Raw genomic sequence first — 13542 nt, forward strand, 5'->3', positions numbered from 1 at the left:
ACACATTCTTTTCTCTCTGCTTTCTATACATAATCAAAGTTCCTCAAGCATTATTTTCCGTGCTTATTATCCTGATGATACCTGGGTTCTTTTTGTATTATGTAAACTTTCCCATTTCGGTTAAGCAAAGCCAGGAATGAGGAGGCAAATATGAACTGTCAGCAGACAGCTTAGGAGGAACTTAAGTCGATTATTAAGTTCATGGAATTATCCCAGTGTTGTCAATCGAGAACAGTTGCCTTCCCATTGATCTGTGTCTCTTATTCCTGATGAGTGCTGATCCAAAAGCCATTAGTAAAAGCTGATGTTTCAGACTGGCTATCGGATCATGTAGGGGAGGAGCTGAGACAGATGGAGGTGGATGTGTTTTCCAAGTGGTGCAGTTATAACATAGTAGGGGAAAAACGAACACAGTTCAAGTTGCAATGGCAGAGAGGCACTGTGCCTGAAGACCATCTGCTCATGCTTGTTAACTGGTACATGCAGCTTTAGGAGGCTCTATCCAGGGTCCAGCAGCAAAAGTGAACTGCAGTCAATAAGCCGCTGTCTGTCTGCCCGCTGTGGACCGCATGCTGGACTGCAGAGCCCTGAAGCCCCCCCTCGGGCTGCTGCACAGAGCGCTGTGTGCTTGTCTATCCGAGGTTTATCATTATTGAACGTGTCACTATTCCAAATTGCACCAAATTCGACGCTGCACTCCCTTGGGTCCCCAGCAATACACCCGCCAAGTGTGTATTCGATCGGATGAGCGGTTATCGAGATATGCAGAGTACACACAGACAGAAAGACAGAGATTCCTTGCTCTATGGTTAGATATGTGTACAAACATTGCATTCCGACATAAAACTCTCACATAACCTGACACACAATATCTGCAGACAGTAAACATGAACAGTTGTCCGACACTCTCAGCAGCTTTGGGATACTTGGAGTCCTTGAAATGCCTGTGATGACTCTTGAACTCTGTGTCTACTGTTTCCCTTCCAGGACTGGCTGAGTAAGTTTGGCTACCTCCCGCCTCCTGACCCAGTGACTGGTCAGCTTCAGACCAAGGAGGCCCTGACCAAGGCCATCAAAGCCATGCAGAAGTACGGAGGGCTGAAGGAGACTGGAGTCTTAGGTATGTGGCTGTGTGTGATTGCAGGGGGGAAATGGGAGGATTATGTTGGCACTAGTTCTGTGTTTTACTTCCTGACTACAGTATGTGAGAGTGAGAGAGTGACTTTAAAAGTGAACCTGGGGAAGAAAATATAAGGTACACCCTAAAAGAGAATTACATCACAACACAACACACACACACACACACACACACACACACACACACACACACACACACACACACACACACACACACACACAAAACATGGCTTTAGAAACTGGCAATTGGAGTCAATTATTCTGACAAAACAACCAGTGAACATTAGAAGGGTAAAATGTATTTCTTTTGTATTGGATTGCATGACATCAAACAGATGTCTACACCCCTTAAAAACGACCTTGTGAACATAAATCACACTTGATGTCACACACACGCATGCACACAGTAGAAACGGTACAGAAACAGTGTGATTGATTATAGTTTATATTGTAAGTGGGAAACAGTATATCGATTACTGTACCTTCTTCTATTCTCCCTTAAACATCATTTCTCGCACATACAGCATATTGTCAGTCTCTCGCTCAAACACACACACACACACACACACACACACACACACACACACACACACACACACACACACACACACACACCGCAATTCTCTTCTACAAACAATGTCATTCTCTACATCACACACACTGCTGCTCCATCTCACGTACACAACTGTAGAGGGTAGAAAGCATGATACTGTGTGAATGGTTTTAAGTCAGTGGAGACTGTGTGTGAACAAGTATAATTTATGGCCCACACTGCAGTGTGAGGCAGGGAGTGTGATTGTGCATGTGAGAGGGTCTGGTAGGGAGCATGTATGATTTATGGCCTTAACGGACTCTCGTGCACACGGATCATATGTGTGCATATGAGCATGTACAGTGTGAGTAACAGCTATCGAAACACTCATTTGCAAACAGATGTTGAACCGCAGGGGTGGATGTCTTTCTATTATATTTATGTTCATCATAATCTGTATTCAAGGGTTAAGTAACTTTTCCAGCTGTCATAAAACTGATGTAATAAAGTTCTATTTACGGTGTATTGATATTCTGTGTAATTAATGTTCCTCCATTAGTCTGTATCACAACTACCTGTCCTCACCCCTTTAGACCAAGACACGTTGGGTCTGATGAAAACACCCAGATGTTCTTTGCCAGACGTTGCTGAGGCGGAGGGGACAATGGGCCGCAGGAAACGCGGCTTGAACCCTCAGAACAAATGGAGTAAGAGGCATCTATCCTGGAGGTAAGAATAAATGAAATGCACTATCTATCTAATAGACACTATAAGGTAACGCCTCAAACAAAAAGAAAATTACGTCAAGATCATTCACCATTTACACCTGTAGTCATGCTGGAGGTTGAAGGGTGCTTCACAAAGATGAGATCATCGAGTCAATGGAGATGTGCCCAATTCATCCTACTAGGCTGGAGGGAACAAAACACTACATTTATGATACAATTCATTTTATTTTTTTATATGATATTGTACAAATACATACTACAATGTTTTAGTGTTTGCTGTTTCAGTATGGTTAAATTTGTGTCAAATTAGACCAGGTTATCTAAGGCTAACACAATTGTGTTCAGTCCAGCTCAGTATATCAAGTGTGTGCAATACATGGAGCTAGAAGACATAAACCATCACTTTTTCACTTTTTCCTCCTCCATCTGTGCAGCCCTTGCTAGATTAGATTAGGCCACTCTTCCTCAAGGCGGAAATAGTTGGTTTCTGGATCAATTGTGGCTCAGAGGAAGAACCTGAAATGCATGGAATGTTTTTTTGCACACAGACAGTCGTTGCATCTCCAGGTCTATGCAGTTCTACTCCAACAACAAAGTAATTTGCATGATTCCAAAAGATAAAATAAATCCCACAGTCTATACCATACGATATAGAATAACATGGTCCATATGGTTAAATGCAGCTGGATCATCAGTCAGGGCAACACACCGCTTAGTGTTAAAGCAGCAGATGAAGAAGAAGCAGAACATACGGTTGGCCTTTGCTGATTCACACAAGCTGTCAGGGCTGATTTAACGAGGTTTAGGCCAGTCTGTGTACAAATAAGACCTGCTTTCAAATCCTTACAATGGTTGTCGTTCAGTTTCTGTATTGATTTAAAAATGATTTAACTTATTTCGAAAGCACTTCCAGAGTGCAAGTGCAGCAACTAAAACATTTGGTAAATCGGCTTTTAGCTATTATTCTCTAAGCCGCTAGAACAGTCCGCCTGAGGATCTAAGAGCTGCTGAAAGGGTTGAAATCTTTAAACCTTAACTTAATACCCACCTATTCAGCCAGGCCTTTGATTTTTTTTTTTTTTTTTTTTTTTTTTTTTTTTTACATTCATTTATTTACATTTCTTTTTGTATTTAAGTTGAAATGTTACTTCATTTGGATGTCATTTTACTTATCACTTGTTTTTTTTTTGTATTTAAGATATATACATTTATTCTATTCGATCTATTTTTCTGTACACTTTTTTAAACTAATATTACTGTTATTCTTACTTTTGTCTTTTCTGTCATTTTCACGGTACCGGTTATTTTCGGCTTGTCAGTCATCTCGGAAGCACTTTGAACTGCACTATGAAAGGTGCTATACAAAAAGAGTTTGATTGATTGATGCACACACAAGCACATGCAGAAAAAGACAAGAGATGAACAACACACTCAATACAAAATAACACTGAGGTTGGATTTCCTTTATTCTCTCTCTCTCCCTGCTGGTGAGAGGTTTTTTGTTAAGGGTCAGTGCTTCTCAGTCAGTCAGCTATCAGACACAAGTCATAACAGCCTCACCGCAACTTTTGATAAAATATTCCCACTGCTCTCTCTGGCTCTCCTAATACGATAAGGCCTACCAATTTAAAAAAAAATGCAACGTTTAGTCACTGCTGATCTTATTGCACATGCATACACTTTGAGTTGAGAACTTTGTGTTGAGTGCCAGTTAGCCTGCATAGCATTGTCATTGTGAGCATATTGCAGAAGCCTCAAATAAAATAAAAAAAATCAGTGACAGTTGACTTTTACTTTGCAGTACATTTCGGCGCAATGTTTGCACGCACATTGACAGTTGCCGCCTTATATGTTGTTTTTTTTCCAACACCAACCACAGCTATTTAAGCTTGTATTTAATATGGATTGCTCAGTCAGGGTTGGATGTAAATTCTGGCTTTGCAAAGTTTATAATTACCTTTGAAAATAATAGCTTCTGAATGTTATGATTACACATTAGGAGAACTAACAGCTGCAGAATGTATACAAATTAAACAGTGTGGCATACACACACACACACACACACACACACACACACACACACACACACACACACACACACACACACACACACACACACACACACACACAATAACCTGAAAAAAACAAACAAGAAACCTAGAGTGAAGTTGATTTTGTGATATACTTTGTACTGTGTACACAGCAGGACTGTACTGCCATCTTGGTTTTATTGTTATTCTTCTCCTCTCGCTGGATGCTAGTGTTGGGCCTCTTTTCACAAGTGTGAGTGGTTAAATTGCCTTAGTTTAGATGAGGAGCAGGGTGTTTACTGCTGACAGGTCAGCACGGCATCTCAGCTCAGTGGGGTGTTGCTTTGCCGGGAGCTGCAGTGTGTACCTGACTGCTGGAACACGCTGAAACAGACAGGTAGGCTGTCAATGTCCTGGCTATGCTTTCTGAATAGGCGATGCTGAGGTTTTTTTGTTTGTCTTGAAAGTAAATTGGATTTGCGAGTGTATACACGGCACTGATAATGCATATGAACAAAAATAATCAAAGGTGGTGGTCATCTGTTTGGTGGACACAAACTAGTTAAACATATTTATGTACCTGAGGAAAGCCTTTATATCAGCCACTCAAACCTGAGTTAAGGAGAATGAGCACACGGGTCAAATGGGTCAAAGCAACCTGCAGAGGAATGATGACCCGAAGAAGCTGACGGATCTAAGATGAACAGCAAAATGAAGCGGGAATGCGGAGGAAAAAAGCAGGACATCGAGGCACTGGAGGATTGAAGAAGCAGGTCGATATGCAGGAACGAGGAAAGGCTATGGGAGCACGAGGGAGTGATGGGGCTGCAGGAGTTATACTGCGAAAGCAGGACAGAAAATAAAGTTCAGACTGAGAGAAGATGCTGAAGATGATTGGGCAGCGGGATGAGGATGAGTTGTATAATGTTGAGGTGAGCACCTCTCGAAGAGAAACAAAGAATTTAAAGAACATGTATCTGTGTCTGTCTGTGTCTTTCACTGCTTTTCCTGCTCCACACGGATTTTCAGCAGGGGAAGTAACAGATCAGACTGCAGGAGGGACGAGTTCAGAGAGACGAAATCCCTCGTCACCCGGGGCAGGATGGTTATGGCTTATTGATAACATTATGGGGGCTTTGCAACTGTGGCACTGCCTTGTTGAAATAATCCCCCACATCCACCCACCGGAGGCTTTCAGAGAGAGATACAGACACTTCTTAGGGGTCAGGATATGATTGCGTTGAGGGCTCTCGTAAGGTCTCGACTGAGCTGGAAAAAACGAGTGGCAGAAATCCAGCATCACAATGCACCGAAGCTGTTGAACATAGTCAACATCTGCTTCAGGGGAATCGGCATGCACACTGCTGTGAAGACCTGCTGTTTTATGACTGGAATATGTTATTATCTTACTCTCCTCTCCGTACCAGCACTGCCAAACTACTACTACCCAATATCACACGCCGTGAGATGCCTTGAGCTTGGCCCCACTCGTCTTTGTGAAATAAGGCCGCCTGTCTTTTCGGTTCCGGAGTGTAGCCACCTTTTCCCCTCGCGGCTATTACATTTGTGTAGCCACGGTTTAATGGGAAAATGAGATATACAGTAAGGACCTTGTGTCTTTAGTAGATTTCTTTTCAGCCTGGAGCTCCTGCCAAGAAACAGATGGTAAATGTAAAGTTATTTTATTATAAACAGTTGTGGATTATTTGCTATTTTCAGATTCAGTCACATTTTAAGAGGTTGCCATATGGTGTGGTTCATCAATAAAGCATCATAGTAAAGCACTGATATTCTATACGGAGCCGCAGCCTTGGGAGTGTTTGGTGTAATTTAATGGGAGTTCTTTTTTATCAAGGTATGTTGTTGAATGTGGAAAATGTGGTTCCTTGTTTTGCACTTGTTTTCCTTTTTTATTAGATATTTATAAAAATGTAATAATCTTGGGTTTAACTAATTGTGAGTTGGAAAATCACCAGACACTCAAACACTCAACATCCACTGTGCACTCACACAGAGTCCTACACCTTTTGCCTTCTATTGTATCCTGTGTCTTCATTCAGCTGCAAGGTCCCTCTATTGTTGATACATTGCAGCGAACATTTATATTAATCTGCAGCAGATAAAGTACCAAGGTACTGAATTGTGCTCAAATACGCCAGTTAAAGATGAGTGAGGGGGGGGGGAAACACCTACCTACACTCTTGAATAGTTATTCACTTAGTACTGGAGGTGTTGGTGGAATACTTACATTCACCTTAGGGTGCCGTTCAGAACATGAACGACACTCATGGTTAAGGGCTTATAGGTGTCGAGTTAAAGGATGTGTGGGTTATAACAAGAAAATGACATGAAAGGTTCCAAAATATAATAAGAATTCAAGTAAGCAGATGCACATGTACATAACTTCAATGGGTTATTACCAGAATTCGTGCAATCTTGTTACTAGTGCACATAGGCTTCATAAGCCCACAAATAAACAACGACGTTCTATTAATCCCGTTTCACACAAGCGAGAAATTACACTGGCCGTTCCTTTAAGTTGCAATGCAAACAGACTCTCCATTTAGATACCTTAATGGAGACATTGACCAAATTCGCTAAACTAGCATTGGCGCAAGCAAGCCTCATGATGATTAGCTTGGCGTTTGTAAAACAGCCTTTGCGAAATCAAACAATATGCCGTGAAAGTTTGAAATAAATGTCCATTTCAGTCAGAAGTAACAGGTTTCACTTGCGCTTTGACAGAATAACACATAACTCACACCATTTGGATGCAGTAAAGTGCACTTTGAGCTCTGTCCTGCCGTAAACCTATTTATTACTGACTGCACATCCATGCGCTCAATAGCACAGTTACGCAATTTGCCAATAGAGGGCGCTTGTTCAACGGTCAACAGGTTTTGTAACAGACACTGGAAACATTCTAGATTTTCTACAGCTGAATGAAAGCAGTATCCCAATATATAAAAGCACATTGGACTGTTGAGGTAACATTTCATAATGGAGTCTGTAATGACAAAACTTCTTTGCCTCCTCATTACATATTTATTACATAGTTTGGTTAAGGACCTTGCAAGGATCTTTTTATAGACATTCATGTCAGATAAGATGTAAAACTTCCTTTAAGCACACAGTCACTCTTTAAAGAGATCCCAACTCCCCACAGTCATTTCATTTACAGGATTTCTAGAAGGTTTGTTAGGTTAACTTAATGTTGTTGTACCTGCTCATATTCATGTTATTACATTTGTTATCTTGCCTATTGGGGAATTCATCTCACTCTCATTGCAGTGCAATAGAAACACAGCCTATTGAAAGGATATGATGTATATTTTATTATGATGTGTGTGCATGTGAGGCCCATTATTCCTGCCCCTCCATGAACAGGAACATAAGTCAGAATCATGATATATATATTTTATATATTTTTTCTGTAGGGAAAATAGAGGTAGGTTTTGTTATTCTAGACCAACAGTAGTTTGCCCAAATCATGCAGTGCACGTGAAATACATTGCAAAACATTGCCCTGCTGTTATTAAAGGTAAACATATTTTTTAATTTGTTCATAATTATTTAATCCTTTTAAGTGTAATTAAGATAGATGAACACCTTGACCAAATCCAATTTCTCAGAATAAAGCATACCCTGCTTTAAACCAACTCAAGTAATTTATCACTTTCAAATTAAAATGCATGTTATTAATCACTTTCAGATTAGCTCTGTTCTCACGGTGTTTGCACAGGTTTCTAAACCACTAACTTTTCATGTGCATCAATGTGAGATTAAACGCAGACTAATATTACGGTATGTGTCACAAACCTCATTATGCTTAAATTCAGTCATATGTTCCGTCGATTGTCTAGTGAAAAGTAAAAACACTCACACAGCTAGTTTGTAAAACAAAACAAGAACAAGAATGTTCCATTGGTGGAAACAAATGGTAAGTATAACTTCATAAAGTATGAAGTTATGTTGTATTGCTAACCAAGGACATAGTTAATATTCTGGTTTGAATTTAAAGACAGATTTTTTGATGGATAAATAAGTAAAGAATCATCTTGAATACTGTGACATTGACCTGCGTATTTCATATTTTCTGCTTGGTTACTCTCACCCCCATCAGCCGTTAACAATGCACCTTCCTCCTTCCTCCTCCTTCCTCCTCCATCCTCTGTTTGTCAGTTAAGCACCATAGCCAAAGATTCACAGGCTGTCCAGGACTGCCTGCTCAGTAGTGTCAGGGTGTGCTTTGATGTAAGCAGTTCTTCATGGTGGTATTATATTTGATTGATGTGGAAATGTCTGACAGTACACTCTGTTCTCAGATATTTATTTGTGAGTCAATGATGCACACTCAGAGGCTGTGCTGCTACTAAACAGCCCTCAGCCACCAGTGATGACGCCTGCTTTATGCTGCAGCCCAAAAAACTCTTACATCTGCACTTTTTTTTTCTTCTACAAACTCCGCTGGCTCATGTGCTTATCACTTCCTAACCGCCCATCAGTCACGGTCACGAAATTTGTAGAAAATAAACATTCACGCCATGATCACAGAGCCAACAGCTTTGATCAGCCACAATTTTATGCATTTTGAGAGGAAACCATGCAATGATATGACCTGTGACTGCAGTAAACAGGTTTTTTCTGACCTGTTTCCCACTAAGGTAACGTGAATAAAAGTTCCTTAATTTGCTGGAGTTTTGTCATCGCAGTGAGGTTGCTAGGAAACTATGGGAGACTCCAGGAAGTCAGAAAGCAGTTGGTCGTATTTCCTCACAAGTCAAACTATTAATTTAAGCACACTGACATTGCATTTGATGGATGTTGCAGTGAGACTTTTCATATATGACCGTTAAACATATGTCATTACTGAAAGGAGATTTTGATATTAACTTTTTTGTCATATCATAATTTCAGTCTTGAGGTGTCTTGGTCAAGAATATCCTTCATTAAAAATGTTGGCATGTCATGTTTAAGTCTTTACATATTATATAAACATAATGAATAAAATAACACACTGTAGTGACCACTCACTAGCAGGACAATATTGGTTAGAATTCACAGCGAGCTAGCCTTGTTGACGTTATAGTTACTTGTTAGGTTTATTCAACTACATTACCCATGACCGTTAGCGGGTTGATGAGGTTAATGATGTGGGACGGGGGAGCGCGTGTTGTGTTGTCAGAGCGAATGCAGAGTGTGAAATAAAGCCGACGTTTATTTACTCCGTCCACAAAAAGCCTTTCTCAGCCCTTTTGTTTCCCACACTCCTACAACACAAACAAATGAGCTTATCACACAAGTAGAATAATACATCATATTATAGGATAAATATATCTGCTCAGTTCACCTGTAGTTCATTTTTTTTGTCAGGCAAAAAAATAGAACTTTAAAAAATGAACGATGCTTGTGTGATCTTGAGGGCAAACATTTTGTTAAACGACAAATCTTACTGCAGCGCTTTATTAAGACTAAATCAATAAGGTTGTTAAAATCAAGGCTTAATGTCCACAAACTGACAAGATCCCAGCCGTGCTCGGTGAGGTTAACCAAATGTAAAGGAGGCGCCACGAGGATATCGGCCCTCCTGGGTCATTTCCTTATGCACCTATAGTCTCCTTATGTAAACACAAGCACTTCCCTGGGGCTCCTCCGTTCATCTGAAATGCAGGGCAGGAATGTTCTGACCTTGGTGGACCCATCGACAATAACACACACACACACACACACAAGCTGACACACATAGAGGATGCACATACATACTCGGGCAGTGACGAAACCATGCACTCTGCCTCTCCATCGCTCTCCCTCATCAACATTCTCCCAAACACACACACCCAAACACACAGCCGTACACACTCGCCCGCCCTCGTCCGTCTGAATTAGAACTAATAAGCAGGTGAATTGTCTGTGGAGGGTGAGCCATTTGCAGTGACCTTGGCTAACTGTGGTTTGCAGTGAGGGGCAGACGCTCAGGCAGTAGGAGTAAGTGGCCTGTGCGAGCACATTTTTTGTTAACAAATCACCGCAAGAAAAAATAAATCACACTCACTGCACATCACAAGTCTGCCCACAGAGTGATTCTGATTAGATATTGAAGTAACCAGCCGCATACATTTTCATCTTAATGAGGTAAAACTCCTTTTCAAGCTACTCCCACCACATTGCTTTAAGCTACAGTTTCTTTTACCGCCCATGTGTTCCGTGACAACATGTTGACATAGACATATTTGCTAATTAATACATTAATTAGCTGCACTAATGGACTCATTCGCATCACTGGGTGTGCTAAAGACATCGTGGTAACAGCTGAACAACAGATAACTCAAGTGTGCGGTGAGGAGCAGGAGAAATGATCAGCTAATGCAGGCTGAAACTGTGGATGTAAGACAAATACCAAGATGTCCTTGAAATGGTTTTATTGGAAAGAAGTGATGGGAGAGGTGATGGTTTCCTGTTTATACAATTATATACAGAATCATGAAAGTGTTCATAGCACTACTCCTCTAATGCTTTCTTATTTATAGCCATAGTCATGACTATAAGATAGAAATCTCAACGGTTATACTATGGACTGTGACTAAATATAGTCTGTGAACTTAAATCTGCAATTACTATGAACACTACACTGGCATATGTTCACCTTTCATTTATGCAGTCAGTAGACTCAGAAACAATTGTGTCCACCTGGCAATTGTAATTACAAGTCCTACTTTGTTTTACAGCAACTCCTGAGGGAAATTATGTCTCTTTCTAAATGCTCCACTCTGTTCACCAGCTTGTCGTTAACTTTTGTCTGTCTGTCATTTGGTGCTGGGCAGGAAGTGAAATCTGGAATGATCTGTAGCAGCAGTAATTTAACACCAACACCATTTTTTTGGGAAGCCTGCTTAAAAAAATAGCATCTAAAGATTGAATTTGAGAATTCAGGATGTTACATTTGTATTTTTCACATAAAGGTTGGACAATATAACTAAAAGGAGGTAATGATAGGTGTACTTCTTTAAAAGTTTGGTAAGTACGGATGACATTTTTATATAATTTATATTTTGTATATGTGGCTCAGGTGTAAAATGCTGTCCATTCAGAAAGGGGAATTTGCTGGAAAATGCTACAGGGAAGTGAACACAACACACCTGAGAGTAAAACACTGGCACTGGATAATCCCTACATCTTTTTTTCTTCTCTTATGTAACATATCTGTCTCCCCCGATTTCTTCTCTCAGAGTGAGGACCTTCCCTAAGGATTCGGCCGTACTGGGCAGGGACACTGTCCGAGCCCTGATGTACTATGCCCTGAAGGTCTGGAGTGACATCGCACCTCTAAACTTCCATGAAGTGGCCGGCAGTGATGCAGACATTCAGATTGACTTCACTAAGGCCGACCACAACGATGGATATCCCTTTGACGGGCCAGGGGGCACCGTGGCACACGCTTTTTTCCCTGGAGAGAGGTTCACAGCTGGAGATACACACTTTGATGATGACGAGGCCTGGACCTTCAGATCTCCAGGTGAGGAATTTCAAGTGTCAAGTGTGCATGCACTTGAATTTGTCTTATATTATTTGGTGAAAGACAATGTGTAACTGAATCAGAGTTAGAAGATGGATGGATGATGGGGCAGATAGGATGTGGAGTTATATTCAAGGAAACGTCTCACCAAAGCATTTCTAAGAGACTCGAGGAGTACTATAAAAGAGATTGGAACAGTTAGCTTCTAGGAAATTGAAGGAAAATGAAAAAGAGAAGGAAAACTATTTTGAACTTCCATGCTCACCAAGACTTCTATATCCAAAACTAGAACGCTGACTGCATTTTGGAGCCAAGCTGTGCTTCTATCCTTTGTTCATGCTCCAGATTCTGTAATTAATATTTAATTGGTTTGAACTATGAATATAACATACAATGGTTCAGACACAGGACTTGGAGTGGTGACTAAAGCTGTTGTGGTTGTTACCACAAGCTTGTTAGGAGGCATGAAAGGTGGCCTTTCATTTCTCTCCAACTGCCATAAACAATCTACTCTTGCATTCTTTTTTTTAGCAATCCAAAAAAGAATTAGAAGTTTAGCGTTTATGTATATTTTTGATCCCACTTGATTGTTAAATTATGCCATGGGGTTTTCAGAACTGAGTGCTTTGAATTTCTTAACACATGATTGGGAAGAAAATAAAGAGACAGAAACACCATATTTAGAGTGATTAACATATAGTTATCTGATTACAAAACGTTTCCTTTGATTTATGGAGAAGAAAAAGCTGAAAGGTGTGCCTCTACTAGACCTCAAAATACCAAAGTAATCTGAGATTCCTACAAACAACTGCTTTAATGACAATCCATAACACGATGTCTCATGAGATTTATGGGGTTGTGGACCCACTGTTAAGTGCAGTTTGTCCCTTTTTCCAGTCCCTGTGCTAAGGAAAGTTAGCTAGCTGCAGCTTCATAATTAGCGTACATTATGCGAGTGGTATAACAACCCTGCTCTCCACTGCGCCTTTGCAAGAACTCTTTGCAAGAAAGCCGTACAAAGATATCTCCCAAAATGTCAAAGTGTTTCTTTATGCAAAAGACCTGATTTTTCCACCACTGGTGAAGTTATCACTTATTAATAGCCTATGCAGATCAGGAACTCTTCAGTTCCCAAGAAAAATTGTGCTTATGTAAGCAATACCACAAGGATCGCTTGATTTTAGACAGATAAGACACAATTCTTCATTGCACATAGTCCTCATGGTAGTGACTAAAACCTCAGGCTGAAAAATAAGCTCCTCGGGGGGTTGTCGTACCCCCCAGAGATGGAGCTTAAAGCTTGTAACCGGGGTGTAGATGGCACTGACTGATCCAGCTGGTGAGCCTATGATGCAACCAGGACCTGTGTTCATTTCTGTTCATTTGCTGTTGCCCTGCAAAGCTGTGAACCATATGTTACAAAAGCTCAATCTGCTCCAATTAGACCTCACAGCAGGCCGTAGCAGCGGCAGGACATGGTGGGCTGATGCTGTAGTTTACAGAGTAATCTGCATAGATTGCGGGTATGGTGATTGGGAGCAGGGCAGTGACGGAGGGAGGTGTCAGAGGTCTGTCTTCATGAACCCCAACTATTTCTCTCTT

At 40.8% G+C, this 13542-nt stretch overlaps 1 protein-coding gene across 1 annotated transcript in view; it reads left to right on the top strand.

Annotated features, from left to right (window-relative positions):
• The window catches only part of mmp17a (matrix metallopeptidase 17a), a 65855-nt gene that overhangs the window by 38093 nt on the left and 14220 nt on the right, over nt 1–13542 (top strand). The window contains exons 2-4 of the mRNA XM_054612576.1: nt 988–1120; nt 2263–2398; nt 11654–11940. Coding sequence (XP_054468551.1) covers nt 988–1120; nt 2263–2398; nt 11654–11940 — 556 coding nt within the window. The remainder of the gene's footprint in view (nt 1–987; nt 1121–2262; nt 2399–11653; nt 11941–13542) is intronic.

Source organism: Anoplopoma fimbria, chromosome 14, assembly GCF_027596085.1.
Source record: "Anoplopoma fimbria isolate UVic2021 breed Golden Eagle Sablefish chromosome 14, Afim_UVic_2022, whole genome shotgun sequence".
Lineage (NCBI taxonomy): Eukaryota > Metazoa > Chordata > Actinopteri > Perciformes > Anoplopomatidae > Anoplopoma > Anoplopoma fimbria.